The 27272-nt window shown below is 33.4% G+C and overlaps 3 protein-coding genes and 1 long non-coding RNA gene across 19 annotated transcripts in view; 2 read left to right on the forward strand and 2 right to left on the reverse strand.

The window, feature by feature from the left end:
* Positions 1–27272, forward strand: part of LOC149130356 (uncharacterized) — a 186457-nt gene that overhangs the window by 8103 nt on the left and 151082 nt on the right. The gene's annotated exons all lie outside the window — the stretch shown is intronic.
* LOC149130357 (uncharacterized) lies at positions 595–21254 on the reverse strand. Of its 12 annotated transcripts, XR_016239075.1 has the most exons (8): positions 20456–20999; positions 17990–18137; positions 15635–15704; positions 12859–13006; positions 10816–10911; positions 7648–7698; positions 6816–6938; positions 595–714 (listed from the first exon to the last, which is right to left on the reverse strand). XR_016239075.1 is itself a non-coding variant. In XM_089345639.1 (7 exons), the coding sequence occupies exons 4-7, from the start codon at positions 12875–12877 to the stop codon at positions 610–612; spliced, it is 381 nt and encodes a 126-aa protein (XP_089201765.1). In that variant the 5' UTR covers positions 12878–13006; positions 15635–15704; positions 17990–18137; positions 20456–21026; the 3' UTR covers positions 595–609. The 12 variants fall into 12 exon arrangements, 7 of the variants coding, with proteins under 7 accessions (XP_089201765.1, XP_089201760.1, XP_089201766.1 ...); XR_016239076.1 differs by lacking the exon at positions 7648–7698 and having other exon boundaries at positions 20456–20882; XM_089345639.1 differs by lacking the exon at positions 10816–10911 and having other exon boundaries at positions 595–698; positions 7549–7698; positions 20456–21026.
* Positions 650–10968, forward strand: LOC149130358 (uncharacterized). The gene is made up of 2 exons (XR_016239097.1): positions 650–747; positions 7634–10968. It is a non-coding gene; the product is annotated as an uncharacterized LOC149130358 (long non-coding RNA).
* Positions 23334–27272, reverse strand: part of LOC106878260 (uncharacterized) — a 29571-nt gene continuing 25632 nt past the window's right edge. For both annotated transcript variants that reach the window (XM_089345623.1, XM_052977955.2), the window contains exon 2: positions 23334–27217. In XM_089345623.1, the coding sequence (XP_089201749.1) occupies positions 25664–26875 (1212 nt within the window). In that variant the 5' untranslated portion in view covers positions 26876–27217 and the 3' untranslated portion in view covers positions 23334–25663. The remainder of the gene's footprint in view (positions 27218–27272) is intronic.

The raw sequence follows: 27272 nt of genomic DNA on the forward strand, positions 1-27272 counted from the left end.
ACGTAAAAAGCACTGTGGTGTCAGGAGTGCTGCAATTATGAATCTGTGGCTCATGCGTCCTGGCATCTCTTGTGGGTACTTTTCTAGCCAGAAGGTGATAATCGTTTCTATACCCTAATCGTGTGGGATTATATTGTACAAATTCACCACATCGAATGATACCAACAGGGTTCCTTCACTCATTGTCTTCGGGAGGTGGTTTAGCATGTCTAAGTCATCCCTGATGAAGCTTTTCACGGTCTGAGTAAGATGCCGAGGAAGTTGCTCAAATGGTGGGCCTCAGTTTGAGGCCAGTAGGGGGAGGATCATTAATGCATAGGCTTGGAGAAACTCTGCAAGCTTTAGAAATATCTGGATTTTTGTGTATCTGAGGTAATCCGTAGAATAGAGTAGGTCTGTATTTGAAGAGGATAAGTTTTAAAGAGTCTTCTGTGGGTTGTATTGTACTCATAGTAAATATTATTTTCCATCGTGGAGAGTATTCACTTGTTGTAATACTCTGTGTCCATCACCACTACCGCACTTCCTTTGTCGGTTTCTTTGTTAGTTACTGTTAGTAAGTGAAATATATGTATAAATGATAACAAACAGACATTGTCTTTTAACTCTTTATTGACACATTAACATTGTCTTGTATTTTCTTACATTCAGAGCCAGGTACTTCTTCGTCCAGCCCTCCAGAGTAACTGCTTGGTTTCCTGAGAAAGAGGTCGTCTTGTTGATGAAAATAAATCAATAAAACAAAAAGTGCGTCTATTTTATTAAATTTAAAGTATGATAATTTAGTACCTACAATGTTTAAATATGATCATATACTTAGATTCTACAACAATTAAGTATGATAATTTGGTGTCTATAACGATTACATTCTATATAATTAAATTCTGCAATAGTTTAGTGTCTGTAATAATTAGACTCTATATAGTTCGATTCCACAATAGTTTAGTGTCTGTAATAATTAGATTCTATATAGTCATATACCACATTAATTTAGTGTCTGTAATGATTAGATTCCATATAGTTCGATTCCACATTAGTTTAGTGTCTGTAATGATTAGATTCTATATAGTTCGATTCCACATTAGTTTAGTGTCTGTAATGATTAGATTCTATATAGTTAGATACCACAATAGTTTAGTGTCTGTAATGATTAGATTCTATATAGTTCGATTCCACAATAGTTTAGTGTCTGCAATGATTAGATTCTATATAGTTCGATTCCACAATAGTTTAGTGTCTGTAATGATTAGATTCTATATAGTTCGATTCCACAATAGTTTAGTGTCTGTAATGATTAGATTCTATATAGTTATATTCTATATAGTTAGATACCACAATAGTTTAGTGTCTGTAATGATTAGATTCTATATAGTTCGATTCCACATTAGTTTAGTGTCTGTAATGATTAGATTCTATATAGTTCGATTCCACAATAGTTTAGTGTCTGTAATGATTAGATTCTATATAGTTCGATTCCACAATAGTTTAGTGTCTGTAATGATTAGATTCTATATAGTTATATACCACATTAGTTTAGTGTCTGTAATGATTAGATTCTATATAGTTCGATTCCACAATAGTTTAGTGTCTGTAATGATTAGATTCTATATAGTTCGATTCCACATTAGTTTGGTGTCTGTAATGATTAGATTCTATATAGTTAGATACCACAATAGTTTAGTGTCTGTAATGATTAGATTCTATATAGTTATATTCTATATAGTTCGATTCCACATTAGTTTAGTGTCTGTAATGATTAGATTCTATATAGTTCGATTCCACAATAGTTTAGTGTCTGTAATGATTAGATTCTATATAGTTCGATTCCACAATAGTTTAGTGTCTGTAATGATTAGATTCTATATAGTTCGATTCCACATTAGTTTAGTGTCTGTAATGATTAGATTCTATATAGTTCGATTCCACATTAGTTTAGTGTCTGTAATGATTAGATTCTATATAGTTAGATACCACAATAGTTTAGTGTCTGTAATGATTAGATTCTATATAGTTATATTCTATATAGTTCGATTCCACATTAGTTTAGTGTCTGTAATGATTAGATTCTATATAGTTCGATTCCACAATAGTTTAGTGTCTGTAATGATTAGATTCTATATAGTTCGATTCCACATTAGTTTAGTGTCTGTAATGATTAGATTCTATATAGTTCGATTCCACAATAGTTTAGTGTCTGTAATGATTAGATTCTATATAGTTCGATTCCACATTAGTTTAGTGTCTGTAATGATTAGATTCTATATAGTTCGATTCCACAATAGTTTAGTGTCTGTAATGATTAGATTCTATATAGTTCGATTCCACAATAGTTTGGTGTCTGTAATGATTAGATTCTATATAGTTCGATTCCACAATAGTTTAGTGTCTGTAATGATTAGATTCTATATAGTTCGATTCCACAATAGTTTAGTGTCTGTAATGATTAGATTCTATATAGTTCGATTCCACATTAGTTTAGTGTCTGTAATGATTAGATTCTATATAGTTAGATACCACAATAGTTTAGTGTCTGTAATGATTAGATTCTATATAGTTCGATTCCACATTAGTTTAGTGTCTGTAATGATTAGATTCTATATAGTTCGATTCCACAATAGTTTAGTGTCTGTAATGATTAGATTCTATATAGTTCGATTCCACAATAGTTTGGTGTCTGTAATGATTAGATTCTATATAGTTCGATTCCACAATAGTTTAGTGTCTGTAATGATTAGATTCTATATAGTTCGATTCCACAATAGCTTAGTGTCTGTAATGATTAGATTCTATATAGTTCGATTCCACAATAGTTTAGTGTCTGTAATGATTAGATTCTATATAGTTATATTCTATACAGTTCGATTCCACATTAGTTTAGTGTCTGTAATGATTAGATTCTATATAGTTATATTCTATACAGTTCGATTCCACATTAGTTTAGTGTCTGTAATGATTAGATTCTATATAGTTATATTCTATATAGTTCGATTCCACAATAGTTTAGTGTCTGTAATGATTAGATTCTATATAGTTCGTTTCTACATTAGTTTAGTGTCTGTAATGATTAGATTCCATATAGTTAGATACCACATCAGTTTAGTGTCTGTAATGATTAGATTCTATATAGTTATATACCACATTAGTTTAGTGTCTGTAATGATTAGATTCTATATAGTTCGATTCTACATTAGTTTAGTGTCTGTAATGATTAGATTCTATATAGTTCGATTCTACATTAGTTTAGTGTCTGTAATGATTAGATTCTATATAGTTCGATACCACATTAGTTTAGTGTCTGTAATGATTAGATTCTATATAGTTCGATTCCACATTAGTTTAGTGTCTGTAATGATTAGATTCTATATAGTTCGATTCCACATTAGTTTTAGATTCTATATAGTTCGATTCCACATTAGTTTTAGATTCTATATAGTTCGATTCTACATTAGTTTAGTGTCTGTAATGATTAGATTCTATATAGTTATATACCACATTAGTTTAGTGTCTGTAATGATTAGATTCTATATAGTTATATTCCACATTAGTTTAGTGTCTGTAATGATTAGATTCTATATAGTTCGATTCCACATTAGTTTAGTGTCTGTAATGATTAGATTCTATACAGTTCGATTCTACATTAGTTTAGTGTCTGTAATGATTAGATTCTATATAGTTCGATACAACATTAGTTTAGTGTCTGTAATGATTAGATTCTATATGGTTAGATACAACATTAGTTTAGTGTCTGTAATGATTAGATTCTATATTAGTATAGTGACTGTAATGACTAGATTCTATATGGTTAGATACAACATTAGTTTAGTGTCTGTAATGATTAGATTCTATATAGTTATATTCTATATGGTTAGATACAACATTAGTTTAGTGTCTGTAATGATTAGATTTTATATAGTTCGATTCCACATTAGTTTAGTGTCTGTAATGATTAGATTCTATATAGTTCGATTCTACATTAGTTTAGTGACTGCAATGATTAGATTCTATATGGTTAGATACAACATTAGTTTAGTGTCTGTAATGATTAGATTCTATATAGTTATATACCACATTAGTTTAGTGTCTGTAATGATTAGATTCTATATAGTTATATTCCACATTAGTTTAGTGTCTGTAATGATTAGATTCTATATAGTTCGATTCTACATTAGTTTAGTGTCTGTAATGATTAGATTTTATATAGTTCGATTCCACATTAGTTTAGTGTCTGTAATGATTAGATTCTATATAGTTATATTCTATATAGTTCGATTCCACATTAGTTTAGTGTCTGTAATGATTAGATTTTATATAGTTATATACCACATTAGTTTAGTGTCTGTAATGATTAGATTTTATATAGTTCGATTCCACATTAGTTTAGTGTCTGTAATGATTAGATTCTATACAGTTCGATTCTACATTAGTTTAGTGTCTGTAATGATTAGATTCTATATAGTTATATTCCACATTAGTTTAGTGTCTGTAATGATTAGATTCTATACAGTTCGATTCTACATTAGTTTAGTGTCTGCAATGATTAGATTCTATATAGTTCGATACCACATTAGTTTAGTGTCTGTAATGATTAGATTCTATATAGTTCGATTCCACATTAGTTTAGTGTCTGTAATGATTAGATTCTATATAGTTCGATTCCACATTAGTTTTAGATTCTATATAGTTCGATTCCACATTAGTTTTAGATTCTATATAGTTCGATTCTACATTAGTTTAGTGTCTGTAATGATTAGATTCTATATAGTTATATACCACATTAGTTTAGTGTCTGTAATGATTAGATTCTATATAGTTATATTCCACATTAGTTTAGTGTCTGTAATGATTAGATTCTATATAGTTCGATTCCACATTAGTTTAGTGTCTGTAATGATTAGATTCTATACAGTTCGATTCTACATTAGTTTAGTGTCTGTAATGATTAGATTCTATATAGTTCGATACAACATTAGTTTAGTGTCTGTAATGATTAGATTCTATATGGTTAGATACAACATTAGTTTAGTGTCTGTAATGATTAGATTCTATATTAGTATAGTGACTGTAATGACTAGATTCTATATGGTTAGATACAACATTAGTTTAGTGTCTGTAATGATTAGATTCTATATAGTTATATTCTATATGGTTAGATACAACATTAGTTTAGTGTCTGTAATGATTAGATTTTATATAGTTCGATTCCACATTAGTTTAGTGTCTGTAATGATTAGATTCTATATAGTTCGATTCTACATTAGTTTAGTGACTGCAATGATTAGATTCTATATGGTTAGATACAACATTAGTTTAGTGTCTGTAATGATTAGATTCTATATAGTTATATACCACATTAGTTTAGTGTCTGTAATGATTAGATTCTATATAGTTATATTCCACATTAGTTTAGTGTCTGTAATGATTAGATTCTATATAGTTCGATTCTACATTAGTTTAGTGTCTGTAATGATTAGATTTTATATAGTTCGATTCCACATTAGTTTAGTGTCTGTAATGATTAGATTCTATATAGTTATATTCTATATAGTTCGATTCCACATTAGTTTAGTGTCTGTAATGATTAGATTTTATATAGTTATATACCACATTAGTTTAGTGTCTGTAATGATTAGATTTTATATAGTTCGATTCCACATTAGTTTAGTGTCTGTAATGATTAGATTCTATACAGTTCGATTCTACATTAGTTTAGTGTCTGTAATGATTAGATTCTATATAGTTATATTCCACATTAGTTTAGTGTCTGTAATGATTAGATTCTATACAGTTCGATTCTACATTAGTTTAGTGTCTGCAATGATTAGATTCTATATAGTTAGATACAACATTAGTTTAGTGTCCGTAATGATTAGATTCTATATAGTTATATTCCACATTAGTTTAGTGTCTGTAATGATTAGATTCTATATAGTTCGATTCCACATTAGTTTAGTGTCTGTAATGATTAGATTCTATATAGTTCGATTCTACATTAGTTTAGTGTCTGTAATGATTAGATTCTATACAGTTCGATTCTACATTAGTTTAGTGTCTGTAATGATTAGATTCTATATAGTTATATTCCACATTAGTTTAGTGTCTGTAATGATTAGATTCTATACAGTTCGATTCTACATTAGTTTAGTGTCTGCAATGATTAGATTCTATATAGTTAGATACAACATTAGTTTAGTGTCCGTAATGATTAGATTCTATATAGTTATATTCCACATTAGTTTAGTGTCTGTAATGATTAGATTCTATATAGTTCGATTCCACATTAGTTTAGTGTCTGTAATGATTAGATTCTATATAGTTCGATTCTACATTAGTTTAGTGTCTGTAATGATTAGATTCTATACAGTTCGATTCTACATTAGTTTAGTGTCTGTAATGATTAGATTCTATATAGTTCGATTCCACATTAGTTTAGTGTCTGTAATGATTAGATTCTATATAGTTCGATTCTACATTAGTTTAGTGTCTGTAATGATTAGATTCTATACAGTTCGATTCTACATTAGTTTAGTGTCTGTAATGATTAGATTCTATATAGTTCGATTCCACATTAGTTTAGTGTCTGTAATGATTAGATTCTATATAGTTATATACCACATTAGTTTAGTGTCTGTAATGATTAGATTCTATATAGTTATATTCTATATTGATAGATACAACATTAGTTTAGTGTCTGTAATGATTAGATTCTATATAGTTCGATTCCACATTAGTTTAGTGTCTGTAATGATTAGATTCTACAACATTTAAGTATGATAATTTAGTTTAATTATGATTACTTTCTAAGTACGATTACTTACCGTTAGTAAGTGAAGTGTATGTATAAATAATAACAAACGCATTGTTTTTTAACTCTTTATTGTCATTGTCTTGTATTTGAAGCCAGCTTCTTTGTCCAGTCCTCCAGGGTAACTGCTTGGTTTCTGGAGAGGAAGAATATGAGAGAGAAACCAAGAAGGCATCTTGTATGTGTATTTTGTTGATGAAAATAAATTAGTAAAATAAAAAAGTGTGTCTATTGTATTTAATTGTGTGTGTTTGCTTATATATTTATGTACGGTGGTGCATCAGCATGGATGGAACTTTGGAAAGAATATGGATATATACTTATATCTGTGTGAGTATATATGTACACATATGTACAAGAAATCAATTGAATAAAAATTGATATTGTTGTCTGTGTATATATTATGAATCGAGTAATGTGTGTGTGTGTGTATATATTATGAACCTAGTAATGTATGTGTATATAATATGAATCGAGTAGTGTATGTATGTGTATATATTGTGAATTTATGTACAAGAAATCAATTGAATAAAAATTGGTAATAATAATGATATTATTGTCTGTGTATATATTATGAATCGAGTAGTGTATGTGCTTGTGTATGTTTGTATATATTATGAATCTAGTAGTGACTGCATATATGTGTGTATATAAGAGTTTGCCTACCTTTCCATGTCATCCTAGAGTAATGTATGTGTATATATTATGAATCTAGTAATGTATGTGTGTATATTGTGATTACTTACTGTTAGTAAGCGAAGTGTATGTATAAATACTAAAAAACACATTGTTTTTTAACTCTTTATTGTCATTGTCTTTTCTTATATTCAGAGCCAGGGACATACCAGTTTGAAGCCAGCTTCTTTGTCCAGTCCTCCAGAGTAACTGCTTGGTTTCTGGAGAGGAAGAGTATATAGAATCTAATCATTACAGACACTAAGCTATATAGAATCTAATCATTACAGACACTAAACTAATGTGGTATATAGCTATATAGAATATAACTATATAGAATCTAATCATTACAGACACTAAACTATTGTGGAATCGAACTATATAGAATCTAATCATTACAGTCACTAAACTAATGTGACATATAACTATATAGAATCTAATCATTACGGACACTAAACTAATGTGGAATCGAACTATATAGAATCTAATCATTACAGACACTAAACTATTTTGGAATCTAATCATTACAAACACTAAACTATTGTGGAATCGAACTATATAGAATCTAATCATTACAGACACTAAACTAATGTGGAATCGAACTATATAGAATCTAATCATTACAGACACTAAACTAATGTGGCATATAACTATATAGAATCTAATCATTACAGACACTAAACTAATGTGGCATATAACTATATAGAATCTAATCATTACAGTCACTAAACTAATGTGGAATCGAACTATATAGAATCTAATCATTACAGACACTAAACTATTGTGGAATCGAACTATATAGAATCTAATCATTACAGTCACTAAACTAATGTGGAATCGAACTATATAGAATCTAATCATTACAGACACTAAACTAATGTGGAATCTATCTATATAGAATCTAATCATAACAGACACTAAACTATTTTGGAATCTAATCATTACAAACACTAAACTATTGTGGAATCGAACTATATAGAATCTAATCATTACAGACACTAAACTGATGTGGAATCGAACTATATAGAATCTAATCATTACAGACACTAAACTAATGTGGTATATAACTATATACAATCTAATCATTACAGACACTAAACTATTGTGGAATCGAACTATATAGAATCTAATCATTACAGACACTAAACTAATGTGGAATCGAACTATATAGAATCTAATCATTACAGACACTAAACTAATGTGGCATATAACTATATAGAATCTAATCATTACAGACACTAAACTATTGTGGAATCGAACTATGTAGAATCTAATCATTACAGACACTAAACTATTGTGGAATCGAACTATATAGAATCTAATCATTACAGACACTAAACTAATGTGGAATCGAACTATATAGAATCTAATCATTACAGACACTAAACTAATGTGGAGTCGAACTATATAGAATCTAATCATTACAGACACTAAACTAATGTGGAATCGAACTATATAGAATCTAATCATTACAGACACTAAACTAATGTGGCATATAACTATATAGAATCTAATCATTACAGACACTAAACTATTGTGGAATCGAACTATGTAGAATCTAATCATTACAGACACTAAACTATTGTGGAATCGAACTATATAGAATCTAATCATTACAGACACTAAACTAATGTGGAATCGAACTATATAGAATCTAATCATTACAGACACTAAACTAATGTGGAATCGAACTATATAGAATCTAATCATTACAGACACTAAACTAATGTGGAATCGAACTATATAGAATCTAATCATTACAGACACTAAACTATTTTGGAATCTAATCATTACAAACACTAAACTATTGTGGAATCGAACTATATAGAATCTAATCATTGCAGACACTAAACTAATGTGGAATCGAACTATATAGAATCTAATCATTACAGACACTAAACTATTTTGGAATCTAATCATTACAAACACTAAACTAATGTGGAATCGAACTATATAGATTCTAATCATTGCAGACACTAAACTAATGTGGAATCGAACTATATAGAATCTAATCATTACAGACACTAAACTAATGTGGAATCGAACTATATAGAATCTAATCATTACAGACACTAAACTATTGTGGAATCGAACTATGTAGAGTCTAATCATTACAGACACTAAACTAATGTGGGATCGAACTATATAGAATCTAATCATTACAGACACTAAACTAATGTGGCATATAACTATATAGAATCTAATCATTACAGACACTAAACTAATGTGGAATCGAACTATATAGAATCTAATCATTACAGACACTAAACTAATGTGGCATATAACTATATAGAATCTAATCATTACAGACACTAAACTATTGTGGAATCGAACTATATAGAATCTAATCATTACAGACACTAAACTATTGTGGAATCGAACTATATAGAATCTAATCATTACAGACACTAAACTAATGTGGCATATAACTATATAGAATCTAATCATTACAGACACTAAACTATTGTGGAATCGAACTATATAGAATCTAATCATTACAGTCACTAAACTAATGTGGAATCGAACTATATAGAATCTAATCATTACAGACACTAAACTATTTTGGAATCTAATCATTACAAACACTAAACTATTGTGGAATCGAACTATATAGAATCTAATCATTACAGACACTAAACTATTTTGGAATCTAATCATTACAAACACTAAACTATTGTGGAATCGAACTATGTAGAGTCTAATCATTACAGACACTAAACTAATGTGGGATCGAACTATATAGAATCTAATCATTACAGACACTAAACTAATGTGGCATATAACTATATAGAATCTAATCATTACAGACACTAAACTAATGTGGAATCTATCTATATAGAATCTAATCATAACAGACACTAAACTATTTTGGAATCTAATCATTACAGCCACTAAACTATTGTGGAATCGAACTATATAGAATCTAATCATTACAGACACTAAACTAATGTGGAATCGAACTATATAGAATCTAATCATTACAGACACTAAACTAATGTGGTATATAACTATATAGAATCTAATCATTACAGACACTAAACTAATGTGGAATCGAACTATATAGAATCTAATCATTACAGACACTAAACTAATGTGGAATCGAACTATATAACTATATAGAATCTAATCATTACAGACACTAAACTAATGTGGTATCTAACTATATAGAATCTAATCATTACAGACACTAAACTATTGCAGAATTTAATTATATAGAATGTAATCGTTATAGACACCAAATTATCATACTTAATTGTTGTAGAATCTAAGTATATGATCATATTTAAACATTGTAGGTACTAAATTATCATACTTTAAATTAAATAAAATAGACGCACTTTTTGTTTTATTGATTTATTTTCATCAACAAGACGACCTCTTTCTCCGGAAACCAAGCAGTTACTCTGGAGGGCTGGACAAAGAAGTACCTGGCTCTGAATATAAGAGAATACAAGACAATGTTAATGTGTCAATAAAGAGTTAAAAGACAATGTCTGTTTGTTATCATTTATACATATATTTCACTTACTAACAGTAACTAACAAAGGAAGTGCGGTAGTGGTGATGGACACAGAGTACTACAAGAAGTGAATACTCTCCACGATGGAAAATAATATTTACTATGAGTACAATACAACCCACAGAAGACTCTTTAAAACTTATCCTCTTCAAATACAGACCTACTCTATTCTACGGATTACCTCAGATACACAATAATCCAGATATTTCTAAAGCTTGCAGAGTTTCTCCAAGCCTATGCATTAATGATCCTCCCCCTACTGGCCTCAAACTGAGGCCCACCATTTGAGCAACTTCCTCGGCATCTTACTCAGACCGTGAAAAGCTTCATCAGGGATGACTTAGACATGCTAAACCACCTCCCGAAGACAATGAGTGAAGGAACCCTGTTGGTATCATTCGATGTGGTGAATTTGTACAATATAATCCCACACGATTAGGGTATAGAAACGATTATCACCTTCTGGCTAGAAAAGTACCCACAAGAGATGCCAGGACGCATGAACCACAGATTCATAATTGCAGCACTCCTGACACCACAGTGCTTTTTACGTGGCACCAGCACAGGGGGGCTGAATGGTTGGGAAGCAAACTTCTCTATCACATAACCACACCTGTCAATGCTTCAAGTAAACCTTACTGTATTATTATTACTTCAATCATTTGGCTTGTATTCCGTACATTAGCCTATACCCCACATCGTACAACACCGGGTACTGGAGTGGAACCAGCAATGAGCCCCACTGTTGGTTAGGTATTGCACTTCACAGAGGCCTGTTTCTTTTAGCATGTGACATAATAACTGAATAAATATATATGTGTACAGTAATAGCTTAGTTGTATACTGTCAAGGGCTCACCAAGAGTGACAAACAACAACACCCCAAAACCATCAGTTATTAGGCTCACCTAAAGTAACCTAGATTTTGAGTTGGTGATAGTAGCACTGACTGTTGCTAATCTAGATCTATCAATAATTATTCAGTACAACAGTAATTATAAAAGCATATCAGGTATGTGAATCGAGTAATGTATGTGCTTGTGTGTGTATATATTATGAATCAAGTAATGTGTGTGTGTGTGTCTGTATGTATATTATGAATCTAGTAATGTATGTGTGTATATTATGAATCGAGTAATGTATGTGTGTATAAATTATGAATCGAGTAATGTGTATATATTATGAATCTAGTGATGTATGTATGTGTATATATTATGAATCGAGTATTGTGTGTATATATTATGAACCTAGTAATGTGTGTATATATTATGAATCACGTAATGTATGTGTGTATATTATGAATCGAGTAATGTGTGTGCATATATTATGAATCGAGTAATGTGTGTGCATATATTATGAATCTAGTAATGTATGTGTGTATAAATTATGAATCGAGTAATGTGTGTGCTTGTGTGTATATATTATGAATCTAGTAATGTATGTATGTGTATATATTATGAATCGAGTAATGTATATGTATATATTATGAATCGAGTAATGTATGTGTATATATTATGAATCGAGTAATGTGTGTGTGTATATATTATGAATCGAGTAATGTGTGTGCTTGTGTGTATATATTATGAATTGAGTAATGTGTGTATATATTATGAATCTAGTAATGTATGTATGTGTATATATTATGAATCGAGTAATGTATGTATGTGTATATATTATGAATCGAGTAATGTGTGTATATATTATGAATCGAGTAATGTGTATATATTATGAATCGAGTATTGTGTGTATATATTATGAATCGAGTAATGTATGTGTATATATTATGAATCGAGTAATGTATGTGTATTTATTATGAATCTAGTAGTGGCTGCATAAATGTGTGTATATAAGAGTTTGCCTACCTTTCCATGTCTTCCTCATCACCTCTTCTTCCACAAGCTCATGGGTTGGATAGGTTTGTCTGAAGCAGTGTTGTATAATCCGAGATCCCTCGTATCACTTACCCCTTTTTCACAGCACATGACAGAAACACTGCAACAACTTTGAAACCTGATTGAAAAAACATAATCCAGTCTTTAAATGTACACTATACCGACTTATGGAATGGAAGAGAATATTCTATGTTGGGGTGGGTTTAACGTTTGAGGAGAAATTTGGTAATTTAATGAAACAAATCTAATCTAGCAAAAACGAAATATATTTTAATTAAAATGTATACATAGGCTCTTGCTAAGCTTTCTGACCAGAATAGCCTGGTACTTATTTTGTGTCTTTCATGAGGATGTAAACACCAACACAGACGCACATATATCTGCAGTGGGACCGAATGGTTGGCAAGCAAACTTCTCTATCACGTAACCACACCTGTCAATGCTTCAAGAAAACCTTACTGTATTATTATTACTTCAATCATTTGGCTTGCATTCCGTACATTAGCCTATGCCCCACACCGGGTACTGGAGTGGAACCAGCAATGAGCCCCACTGTTGGTTAGGTGTTGCACTTCACAGAGGCTTGTTTCTTTTAGCATGTGACATAATAACTGAATAAATATATATGTGTACAGTAATAGCTTAGTTGTATACTGTCAAGGGCTCACCAAGGGTGACAATCAGCAACACCCCAATACCATCAGTTACTAGGAGTGGAACCAGCAATGAACCCCACTGTTGGTTATGTATTGCACTTTACAGAGGCCTATTTCTTTTAATGTATAGTAATAGCTTAGTTGTATACTGTCAAGGACTCACCAAGAGTGACAAACAACAAGACCATCAGTTATTAGGCTCACCTAAAGTAACCTAGATTTTCACTTGGTGATAGTAGCACTGACTGTTGCTAATCTAGATCTATCAATAATTATTCAGTACAACAGTAATTATAAAAGCATATCAGATATACAACTAAGCTATCAGAGAACTGAATTAGTTATGAAGCTGCTGCAATTGATGAAATGGTTGACTAAACTGAAAGGTATAATGAATAAACATTCCAATTGGTCAAAACAACAGGGCCCCAAATGGTATGCACGAATAAAAGCTAACACGAGTCGAACAAAGAAAAATATATGCATTTCAAAGGTCAATAATTAAATTTAGATAAAAGAAAATTTGCTACAGATTCAATTCAAGATCACAGCTCAGGTGGGCATCTGATTTGAATTTTATAACTACTCAAGAATGTTGAGAAAAACCTATTACAGAAAGGGAGCACATAAGAAAATATATTAAGGTGTTTGGCCAATCAAGTACAATTCCCTTAAGCATAATCTACATTAGCATTAAAGTGTGTAGGGGGGGGGGGGCTTTGGATAGGCCTAACCATTCAATAGTATAGCTCATATTCCTCCTCTTCAAATCATGAATATAATATGCCAATGTAGTATTTGGCATTCGAAAATGAGCTCATGTGGACCCGATATCTCCTTTTAAATTCAATAGTGCTGCCAATATATCCCCTAACCAAATTATTCTCCTCTCTAACTACTACATTTACAGAGATTTTTTTTTTTTTATTAAGCAAAAACCCCTTAAGAGGACATAAGTTTCGGGGTCCTTGCATATTTAATAAGGTCTGCATTTTCTCCTACAGAAGCATTCCTTAGCGCTGAATCATCAATGCCTGCCCCAGTGACACCTGAGCACTTCCAGCTGCAGTCCTATTTTTATTTTTGTTCTTTGGGGCATGAAAAGAGCACCATGCGAAAGTGGTCGATGCCAGTAGCCCCTGACTGGCTCCAGATGAAGGGAAAGGAAACCAAGAACTCTAGAGAAAAGAACAGAGTGATACACAAATGCCCACACCAGAATTACACTAATCACTCTAGAATCCCCAACCAAACATAAAGCCCAGTAACTCCAACAACAGAATATCCACCAATTGATTACACAAACACAATATAAAACATCTACAGGATTTTTAACATTGGACAAATGCAGCGATTGAAGAGAAAATAAACAAGTTTTTATAGTCAGAGAAGAAGAGACATTGAAAGTTCCAAGTAGGCAATGTGTTATTACTGATTGAAAAAGCTACAAAAAAAAAAAAGGACACATTGGGGACAGAGATAGATTATTATGGACATTTGTCACCTGTGGTGGATTTATGAAACAGTAGATGCACAGTTTACTTAATAGAATGATAAGCTTGATGCCAGACACATTTAAATGATACTACTCGGAAGTGATGTTCAGTAGTAGCCATTACATCCTCATATTCATTCGTTCTATGTTTTTACCCCCACTTGTCTGTACGAGATGTAATGGGCGATAAATGACATTTCATTGCTCCTTCGGTTCGTTGGAGCAAAGTTTTCTTTCCAAAAGTATTTATTACATTTGCAAAATTGTAATGTTGCCAATGAATGTCAATATACATACGTATATATGGCCGGGTGTTCACATTAAACCAAAAATTAAGGCTCTTGTGTCAATTTGTTCGTGTAAAACGCATTATACATACGTATATATGGCCGGGTGTTCACATTAAACCAAAAATTAAGACTCTTGTGTCAATTTGTTCGTGTAAAACGCATTATACATACGTATATATGGCCGGGTGTTCACATTAAACCAAAAATTAAGGCTCTTGTGTCAATTTGTTCGTGTAAAACGCATTAAAAGGCGACGGTAAAAGACAATGGGTATAAAAAGAAAAAAGATTCTATTCTTTACCTACCTTGTTGCAGCCTTAATTCTTAATCCTTCCTCGGCTTCAATTACGTGACTTCAATCAGAGAGGGTCGATTCTGGAATGGCTTTACATGTATCAATTACATACATCGATTCGTAAACACTCAATCAGTAAAGCTAGCTGTATTTCTTCAGCCGCAGGTATTTCGTACGAAATGTATGTTTATTTTGTTTTTTTTTTAATTAATTATTATTTATTTATTTATTTATTTAATTAATTTCGTCTTTGAGAATTAGGAGGAGTAGGAGGGGGACTGGAGTAGGAGGAAAAATGATGAGGCGAGGTAAAAACCCGCCAGGGTCAATGGTCCGGCGATGAAAGAAGTGAAAGAGGAAGGGGGGCGCGAACCAGGCAGCCTAGACCACCTGACCGCGCCCCAACGCCCCTTCCACCTCTCGCACCACTGTTCCATCTTATTGGCGGCAATTTTATAAGTGAAAATTAGGATTTATAAACCTAACTTTTCCCAGAATTCAATTAAAAAAAACTAATAATCCCGGCACGTATCGAACTCACTGTCTACAGGTTGACATTTTTGTCTCCAGCGTCGTTACCCACACGACCATCAAGACAGCTTTGTAATTGTATGTAAACGATTATCACCTTCTGGCTAGAAAAGTACCCACAAGAGATGCCAGGACGCATGAGCCACAGATTCATAATTGCAGCACTCCTGACACCACAGTGCTTTTTACGTGGCACCAGCACAGGGGGGCTGAATGGTTGGGAAGCAATCTTCTCTATCACATAACCACACCTGTCAATGCTTCAAGAAAACCTTACTGTATTATTATTACTTCAATCATTTGGCTTGTATTCCATACATTAGCCTATACCCCACATCGTACAACACCGGGTACTGGAGTGGAACCAGCAATGAGCCCCACTGTTGGTTGGGTGTTGCACTTCACAGAGGCCTGTTTCTTTTAGCATGTGACATAATAACTGAATAAATATATATGTGTACAGTAATAGCTTAGTTGTATACTGTCAAGGGCTCACCAAGTGTGACAAACAACAACACCCCAAAACCATCAGTTATTAGGCTCACCTAAAGTAACCTAGATTTTGAGTTGGTGATAGTAGCACTGACTGTTGCTAATCTAGGTCTATCAATAATTATTCAGTACAACAGTAATTATAAAAGCATATCAGGTATGTGAATCGAGTAATGTGTGTCTGTATGTATTATGAATCTAGTAATGTATGTGTGTATATTATGAATCGAGTAATGTATGTGTGTATAAATTATGAATCGAGTAATATGTGTATATATTATGAATCGAGTAATGTGTGTGTGTATATATTATGAATCTAGTAGTGTGTGTATATATTATGGATCTAGTAATGTATGTGTGTATATTATGAATCGAGTAATGTATGTGTGTATAAATTATGAATCGAGTAATGTGTATATATTATGAATCGAGTAATGTGTGTGTATATATTATGAATCGAGTAATGTGTGTGCATATATTATGAATCGAGTTATGTATGTGTATATATTATGGATCGAGTAATGTATGTGTATATATTATGAATCTAGTAGTGTGTGTGTGTATATATTATGAACCTAGTAATGTGTGTATATATTATGAATCACGTAATGTATGTGTGTATATTATGAATCTAGTAATGTGTGTGTGTGTGTGTGTGTATATACTATGAATCTAGTAAGGTGTGTGTATATATTATGAATGGAGTAATGTATGTATGTGTATAAATTGTGAATCGAGTAATGTGTGTGTATATATTATGAATCGAGTAATGTGTGTGTGTGTATGTATATATTATGTATCTAGTAATGTATGTATGTGTATATATTATGAATCTAGTAATGTATGTATGTGTATATATTATGAATCTAGTAAAGTATGTGCTTGGGTGTATATATTATGAATCGAGTAATGTGTGTCTGTATGTATATTATGAATCTAGTAATGTACGTGTGTGTATATATTATGAATGGAGTAATGTATGTATGTGTATATATTATGAATCTAGTGATGTATGTATGTGTATATATTATGAATTGAGTAATGTGTGTATATATTATGAATCTAGTAATGTATGTGTATATATTATGAGTCGGGTAATGTGTGCATATATTATGAATGGGGTAATATATGTATGTGTATATATTATGAATCTAGTAATGTGTGTATATATTATGAATCTAGTAATATATGTATGTGTATATATTGTGAATCTAGTATTGTGTGTATATATTATGAATCTAGTAATATATGTATGTGTATATATTGTGAATCTAGTATTGTGTGTATATATTATGAATCTAGTAGTGGCTGCATAAATGTGTGTATATAAGAGTGTGCCTACCTTTCCATGTCTTCCTCATCACCTCTTCTTCCACAGGCTCATGGGTTGGATAGGTTTGTCTGAAGCAGTGTTGTATAATCCGAGATCCCTCGTATCACTTACCCCTTTTTCACAGCACATGACAGAAACACTGCAACAACTTTGAAACCTGATTGAAAAAACATAATCCAGTCTTTAAATGTACACTATACCGAATTATGGAATGGAAGAGAATATTCTATGTTGGGGTGGGTTTAACGTTTGAGGAGAAATTTGGTAATTTAATGAAACAAATCTAATCTAGCAAAAACGAAATATATTTTAATTAAAATGTATACATAGGCTCTTGCTAAGCTTTCTGACCAGAATAGCCTGGTACTTATTTTGTGTCTTTCATGAGGATGTAAACACCAACACAGACGCACATATATCTGCAGTGGGACCGAATGGTTGGCAAGCAAACTTCTCTATCACGTAACCACACCTGTCAATGCTTCAAGAAAACCTTACTGTATTATTATTACTTCAATCATTTGGCTTGTATTCCGTACATTAGCCTATGCCCCACACCGGGTACTGGAGTGGAACCAGCAATGAGCCCCACTGTTGGTTATGTGTTGCACTTTACAGAGGCCTATTTCTTTTAATGTATAGTAACAGCTTAGTTGTATACTGTCAAGGACTCATCAAGAGTGACAAACAACAAGACCATCAGTTATTAGGCTCACCTAAAGTAACCTAGATTTTCACTTGGTGATAGTAGCACTGACTGTTGCTAATCTAGATCTATCAATAATTATTCAGTACAACAGTAATTATAAAAGCATATCAGATATACAACTAAGCTATCAGAGAACTGAATTAGTTATGAAGCTGCTGCAATTGATGAAATGGTTGACTAAACTGAAAGGTATAATGAATAAACATTCCAATTGGTCAAAACAACAGTGCCCCAAATTGTAAAAGCCAATGGTATGCACAAATAAAAGCTAACACGAGTCGAACAAAGAAAAATATATGCATTTCAAAGGTCAATAATTAAATTTAGATAAAAGAAAATTTGCTACAGATTCAATTCAAGATCACAGCTCAGGTGGGCATCTGATTTGAATTTTATAACTACTCAAGAATGTTGAGAAAAACCTATTACAGAAAGGGAGCACATAAGAAAATATATTAAGGTGTTTGGCCAATCAAGTACAATTCCCTTAAGCATAATCTACATTAGCATTAAAGTGTGTAGGGGGGGGGGGGGCTTTGGATAGGCCTAACCATTCAATAGTATAGCTCATATTCCTCCTCTTCAAATCATGAATATAATATGCCAATGTAGTATTTGGCATTCGAAAATGAGCTCATGTGGACCCGATATCTCCTTTTAAATTCAATAGTGCTGCCAATATATCCCCTAACCAAATTATTCTCCTCTCTAACTACTACATTTACAGAGATTTTTTTTTTTTTTTTTTATTAAGCAAAAACCCCTTAAGAGGACATAAGTTTCGGGGTCCTTGCATATTTAATAAGGTCTGCATTTTCTCCTACAGAAGCATTCCTAAGCGCTGAATCATCAATGCCTGCCCCAGTGACACCTGAGCACTTCCAGCTGCAGTCCTATTTTTATTTTTGTTCTTTGGGGCATGAAAAGAGCACCATGCGAAAGTGGTCGATGCCAGTAGCCCCTGACTGGCTCCAGATGAAGAGAAAGGAAACCAAGAACTCTAGAGAAAAGAACAGAGTGATACACAAATGCCCACACACCAGAATTACACTAATCACTCTAGAATCCCCAACCAAACATAAAGCCCAGTAACTCCAACAACAGAATATCCACCAATTGATTACACAAACACAATATAAAACATCTACAGGATTTTTAACATTGGACAAATGCAGCGATTGAAGAGAAAATAAACAAGTTTTTTATAGTCAGAGAAGAAGAGACATTGAAAGTTCCAAGTAGGCAATGTGTTATTACTGATTGAAAAAGCTACAAAAAAAAAAAGGACACATTGGGGACAGAGATAGATTATTATTATGGACATTTGTCACCTGTGGTGGATTTATGAAACAGTAGATGCACAGTTTACTTAACAAAGATAATAGAATGATAAGCTTGATGCCAGACACATTTAAATGATACTACTCGGAAGTGATGTTCAGTAGTAGCCATTACATCCTCATATTCATTCGTTCTATGTTTTTACCCCCACTTGTCTGTACGAGATGTAATGGGCGAGATGTAAATGACATTTCATTGCTCCTTCGGTTCGTTGGAGCAAAGTTTTCTTTCCAAAGATATTTATTACATTTGCAAAATTGTAATGTTGCCAATGAATGTCAATATACATACGTATATATGGCCGGGTGTTCACATTAAACCAAAAATTAAGGCTCTTGTGTCAATTTGTTCGTGTAAAACGCATTAAAAGGCGACGGTAAAAGACAATGGGTATAAAAAGAAAAAAGATTCTATTCTTTGCCTACCTTGTTGCAGCCTTAATTTTTAATCCTTCCTCGGCTTCAATTACGTGACTTCAATCAGAGAGGGTCGATTCTGGAATGGCTTTACATGTATCAATTACATACATCGATTCGTAAACACTCAATCAGTAAAGCTAGCTGTATTTCTTCAGCCGCAGGTATTTCGTACGAAATGTTTGTTTTTTTTTTAATTAATTATTATTTATTTAATTAATTTCGTCTTTGAGAATTAGGAGTATTTAGGAGGGTTAGGAGTAGGAGGGGGACTGGAGTAGGAGGAAAAATGATGAGGCGAGGTAAAAACCCGCCAGGGTCAATGGTCCGGCGATGAAAGAAGTGAAAGAGGAAGGGGGGCGCGAACCAGGCAGCCTAGACCACCTGAACGCGCCCCAACGCCCCTTCCACCTCTCGCACCACTGTTCCATCTTACTGGCGGCAACTTTATAAGTGAAAATTAGGATTTATAAACCTAACTTTTCCCAGAATTCAATTAAAAAAAACTAATAATCCCGGCACGTATCGAACTCACTGTCTACAGGTTGACAGTTTTGTCTCCAGCGTCGTTACCCACACGACCATCAAAACAGCTTTGTAATTGTATGTAAAGATGAGATATTTAAAGCTATCCAAGCAAAATTGAATTATAAAAACAACTTTGATGATCTCTATTTTTTATTTACTTTACGGGGATGAAGGTTCAACATGCAGCTAAGTGATCAAGTTTGAGATCCTGGGCCCTGATATGAGAAGTATACTTCCAAAACAAAACAAATTTCGTCTTAGCAAGAATTGAACTCTAACCCCAGACTATTCAAAGTTGATAGCACTCAGGTCTTTACCCACAAGACCGTCAAGACAACTACGAAATAAGACTCAATTAAAACTGAAATAGTTAAAACCTCAACAAACCAAAAAAGAAAGCTTCTTTCACCTTTCTTCTGTTTTTATTGTTTACACTCTGCTACGGCAACACACCTGTTTCTGTCTCTTACTTTTAATTACCTGGCACAAGATAACTTCCTCCAAAGTCCCTTCTTCCTTCTCAAATGATGAAAGTTTAGTGAATCCTGCTACAAATATCATTTGTTTTTCAAAAGTGGTGTCCTTCGATGTGTTGATATACGAGGAGGTGCCGGCACCTGGCCTTCTCCTGACTAGCATATATATTTATCTCATTGACAAAGATAGAATTTTGTCTTTAAAGAAGTGACAAAAGAGAGTCGCCCCTCAGAAATGCCATCAGGTACTTCCTTGTGTCCCGTATTTTCCTGAAAATCAACCAGCCGTAGACGATAGCATCTGCTCGGTTGCATCACTATAAACATAATGACCGTCACTTCTGACCATTCCACCATTGATATCTACGGGAGTAAATCCTTCAAAATCATCATCTGAGTCTGAATTAAAGATTTCTTCTAGAAAAGCTTCATAAAATGCAGAAATAATTAAGTTATACAGAAGTATACCTCGTAGTGAGTGAGTAATAATGAAAATGATGTCAGAAAATAGTGTTTCCAGCCTAAGGTGCTGGAAATAAACTTTGCAAAGTTTTTATTTGAAGCACCCTTCTCAAGGCAAAGAGGATAAAGGGATAAAGCCCCACGGGCAACTAAATGGAGAAAGTTAATTTATGTCTGTTGTTGGTATTAACCCTTACGTTACCAACCCGGCTGAAATCGTCACTGGCTCTGAGTAAAAATGTCTTGTTTTTATAAGTTTTGAATTAAAATCTTCTACGAAACCTTAGTCACAATTTATGTTCCTAACACTAGCTTAATGATAACGAAGTTATTTTACAAAATTCTTTGTTATATTTAAAACTAATTGAAAGAAAAATAATCAGTAGACGATGGGAAAGTGTCTTCTACTTATAGCCTCAGGCCAATCAAGGCCTGATGGAAACTGGAAGAAGCTTGTCGTATCTATCTATGTGTATGTTTGTCTCTCCACCATCGCTTGACAACCAATGTTGGTATGTTTATGTTTAGCTAAAAGAGACGGTACTAGACTTACAAAGTGTATGTCCTGGGATCGAATTGGTTTGACTGAAGGCGGTGCTCCAGCATGGCTGCAGTCAAATGACTGAAAACAAATAAAAGAATGTCTACATAGTTTTTTTTTTATCATCGAAAATATGTTTTTCTTGAAGAAAAAAATAATTTAAAGATGTTTTTTTGTTGAATAAATAAAATAAAAACCACAAAAATTATGCAAAGACGAAGAACCGACTGCAACAGGAAGAAGAAAACACGTCTTAATCCAGAAAATCCCATCGTGGGACGCGCGGAAGGTAATAATGTCAAATCGATAATGTTTATAGTATAACCAATAGGTGAGGAGTAGCTAAAAACAAAAAAAAACGACGCCATTATAAGGCTCCCCATAACAATTTTTCCGGGTTTTGACACTTTAGCGACATCAAATCTCGAAAATCTCCTGGAGAAAATCTGGGGAACTGATGTCGCTAACGTGTCAAAATTTTTTTGATTTTGACACTTTAGCGACATCAAATCTCCAAAATGGCTACTGAAAAATTTGGAGAGCCGATGTCGCTAAAGTGTCAAAACCCGGAAAAATTGTTATGAGGGGGCCTTATAATGGCGTCGTTTTTTTTGTTTTTTTAACTTACTCTTGCCGTATTTTTCGATTTTCTGGTTATCGGAAAGACACCGGGTTTCCTACACATTTTTTATTATTTTTATTTTTATTTCCAGGTAATTAAATAATATTTTTAATTGCGATAATTAAATAAATATCACATTTTGGAACCATTGGGTCTTGTCGCGTTGGTTTCAAGGGAGGTGACTCTCCGCATTTTCCATTCTGTTTGGTGGTCAAGAGACAAAAAAAATAAATTAAATAAAAATACAGAGGCATTGAATTTAAGAAGACCGGATTTCGAATCCTGGCTTTGTCAGCTTTATTTTTCAAGGTCAATAAAACAGTATGAAGCGAAATCAACAGAAAATTAGCATGCAAGTGGCTGAGTACTCCGCAGACACGTCTTCTTCACGTAATTTACAAAGAGATACAATGTGACAAGGCCGGTCCCTTTGAATTACAGGTGTAAGTGATTTTTGCCAGGTAAATGGACTGGAGCACGGTGAAATTAATGTTTAAGTGGCTGTGTATTCCACAGACGTCTTCCCTTAACGTAATTCTCAGTGAACGGTTTTCGTCGAACGAATCAAACTTAATAAATTATCGAAAAGAAAATAAAATGTCTGGTCCTGGGGGTGTAAACAAGTGATGGCGGATACAAATACTGACTGAAACCGGTCAAAGAAATAAGACAGAGAAAGAAATAAAGACCGTAAGGAGTGGATTTGGTAGGCGGAAACTGAAAGAAGCCCGTCGTATATATGTATGTGTGTGTATATGTTTGTGTGTCTGTTTGTCCCCCCACCATCGCTTGACAACCGATGCTGGTGTGTTTACGTCAACGTAAATTAGCGGTTTCGACACAAGAGACCAAGAGAATAAGAACTAGACTAACAAAGAATAAGTCCTGGGGTCGATTTGACCGACTAAAGGCGGTGCTCCAGCAAGGCCGCAGTCAAAATGACTGAAACAAGTAAAAGAGTAATTTTAACGTGTTCCTACCGCCATTACTATGACATATCAACAACAAACCCCAGCGCCATCTATCTCTAACGTCTCTATTTTACTCTGGCTTCTCCGAGTTACTTCCCTTTGTTTCTCGGCGATCAGAATCTTTAATTTCGCTGGACAAATGCGTTTTAGCTTCTAAGATCCTTCTGGGACCGATTATTAATTAAAAGACGAACATTGAGGGGTCAATGTAATTAACCACCCCCGCTCGTGCGTATAATTGATGGGATTACGGACTTTATTATTATTTTTGAAGGCAGAATCGTTAGCACGCCGGGCGAAATGCTTAACGGTGTTCAGTCCGTCTTTACGTTCTGAGTTCAAATTCCGCCGATGTCGACTTATAAGGGGCGATGAATTAAAACGCTACGGGGTCAACATAATCGACTAGTCCCCTCCCTCAAAATGTATGTATGTGAGTTTGTGTGTCTGTGTTTATCCCCCTAGCATCGCTTGACAATCGATGCTGGTGTGTTTACGTTCCCGTAACTAAGAGGTTTCGGCAAAAGAGACCGAAAGAACAAGTACCAGGCTTACAAAAAGTAAGTCCTGGGGTCGATTTGACCGACTATAAAGGCAGTGTTTTATTTTTAAAGTTCAGTTCTTATTTCTATCAGTTTTCTTCTGCCAAACCACTAAGTGATGGGGCCATAAACACACCAACACCGGCTGTGAAGTGGTGGCGGAGGACAAACACAGATACAAAGAGAATCTGGAACTCGACTGAGGAAAGAAAACTCCGAATGACCCATCCTTGTTTTCTTTGTATCATCTCTCTGGATGTTTTGTTGTCCCTTTTTTGTATTTTAAATATATATATATAATAATACAAAGAATATGTATGCATGTATACACACATATATGTAAATACTTACATCTCCATGTGTATATAGATGCATATCAGGGTACAGGACGTTAGAACAATGAACTACAGACAACGGAACGAACACATAGGAAAACAGAAAGCCACTTGGAATTAATCCTTCGTCAGCTGCCTCTATTCTAACTAGACGTTTCGAAGATATGGAGCCTGGTGTAGCCATCTGGTTTCACCAGTCCTCAGCCAAATCGTCCGACCCATGCTAGCATGGAAAGTGGACGTTAAACAACGACGATGACGATGGTAGTTGAGAGATAGGTCAATTATTCTCCTGAATTATTTTCTTATTCTGTCCATTAGTTTGCCTACAATGAACGAGCGAGATCGTTGCCAGTGCCCCTGGACTGGCTCTTGTGCGGGTGGCACATAAAATGCACCATTTTGAACGTGGTTGTTTCCAGTACTGCCTGACTGGCCTTCGTGCGGGTGACACGTAAAAGCACCCACTACACTCTCTGAGTGGTTGGCGTTAGGAAGGGCATCCAGCTGTAGAAACTCTGCCAAATCAGATTGGAGCCTAGTGTAACCATCTGGTTTCACCAGTCCTCAGTCAAATCGTCCGACCCATGATAGCATGGAAAGCGGACGTTAAACGATGATACAATCATTAGTTATATACCAATGAGAAAAAGGTAAGAATTTACTCTACAAAATGTAGGGTCATAATGGAATGAAGAAAAATGAGGGTCATGCATGCAGTACTAGTTGTTCTGTATGCATTATGACCCTATATTTTGATATAGCTCCTGCTCTGTATGAATAGCAACATGTTCAGTGAAGTGGCTTTTTTCAGAAAATGATTTACCACAGATACCACAGTGATATAAGTTTAGTCCTGTATGAATGCGTTTGTGCCTAGTTAAATGTCCAGTTTCAGAAAATGATTTGCCACAGATATCGCAGTGATATGGTTTCTCTCCTGTATGAATGCGCTTGTGAGTAGTTAAGGCATGTCCATGAGAGAATGACTTACTACAGATGTCACACTGATATGGCTTCTCACCAGTATGAACGCGGATATGTCTTGTTAAGACTCCATTTTCAGAAAATGATTTACCACATATGTTGCATTTGTGTGGTTTGTCTCCAGTATGAATACGTTCATGTCTAGCTAAATGACCAGTGTCCGAGAATGATTTACCACAGATGTCACAAGGATACGGTTTCTCTCCTGTGTGACTGCGTTTGTGAATAGTTAAGTTATGATTCTCGGAAAATGATCTGAAACAGATATCACAGTGATATGGTTTATCACCTGTATGAATGCGGATATGTCTTTTTAAGGAACTATTTTCAGTGAATGATTTATCACAAATATCGCAGAAGTATAGTTTTCCTCCTGTATGAATATATTTATGTTTTGTTAAGTGCACACTTTGAGAGAATGATTTGTCACAAATGTCACAACAATATGGCTTTTCTCCGGTATGAATGCGTTGGTGAGTAACTAGGTTATCTTTCTGAGAAAATGATTTACTACAGATATCGCAGTGATATGGTTTTTCTCCTGTATGAATACGTTTATGTCTAGTTAAGGTACCGTTCTCAGCAAATGATTTATCACAGATATCACAGAAATATGGTTTTTCCCCCGTGTGAATGCGTGTGTGTTTAGTTAAGTGAACACTTTGAGAGAACGACTTATCACAGATGTCGCAGTGATAAGGTTTTTCTCCTGTATGAATACGTTGATGAGTAGTTAAATAGTCCTTTTGTGAAAATGATTTATCACAGATGTCACAGTGATATGGCTTCTCTCCTGAATGAATAGATTTATGTTTAGTCAGTTTGCTATTTTGAGAAAATGATTTACCACAGATATCACAGTGATGTAATGTTTTCCTTTTCTTATTTTTTACATCATCAGGAAAGTCAATATTTTTAGCCTCTGTTTCACATTTAATCTTGATTTCACTCGACTCATTTTCCATGATTTTTCTTTTCGTATCACAATATACACAAGTTTTCTTCCTTTCGTTGTTGTACTTTGTTTGTGACAACTATTACTACTGATATATTTCCATCAAATGTGATCTTTGTTGATATCTGAAGAGGTTGCAAAGTCCTTCGCAATCCAAGTTTAATGAAAATACAAACTCAGTTTGTAATTTTTAAGGCAGTGAATAAAACAAACACTCAATCTATGTCCTAAAAAATTATTTATCAAGAATTCACCATAGATTTTATCCAGTCTGTGTAGCATTTAGCCTTGAAAATAAGATAAATATTGATGATTTATCTTATGTAAACACTTCTGTGCTTCTCCTGATATTCTGAAATAATAGAGAAACAAGAATTTAAGATAATGAAGATACTTAAAAAATAGAG

This window comes from Octopus bimaculoides, chromosome 29, assembly GCF_046866305.1.
Source record: "Octopus bimaculoides isolate indiv1 chromosome 29, ASM4686630v1, whole genome shotgun sequence".
Taxonomy (NCBI): Eukaryota; Metazoa; Mollusca; class Cephalopoda; order Octopoda; family Octopodidae; genus Octopus; species Octopus bimaculoides.

Excerpts from the sequence above, each read along its gene's own strand:
- LOC149130357 (XM_089345638.1), bottom strand. Across the intron at positions 6,939-7,548 it reads ATACACTTCGCTTACTAACA|AAACCAAGCAGTTACCCTGG; the intron begins GTAAGTAATCAC and ends CTTCCTCTCCAG. Across the intron at positions 715-6,815 it reads ATACACTTCACTTACTAACG|ACGACCTCTTTCTCAGGAAA; the intron begins GTAAGTAATCGT and ends TTCATCAACAAG.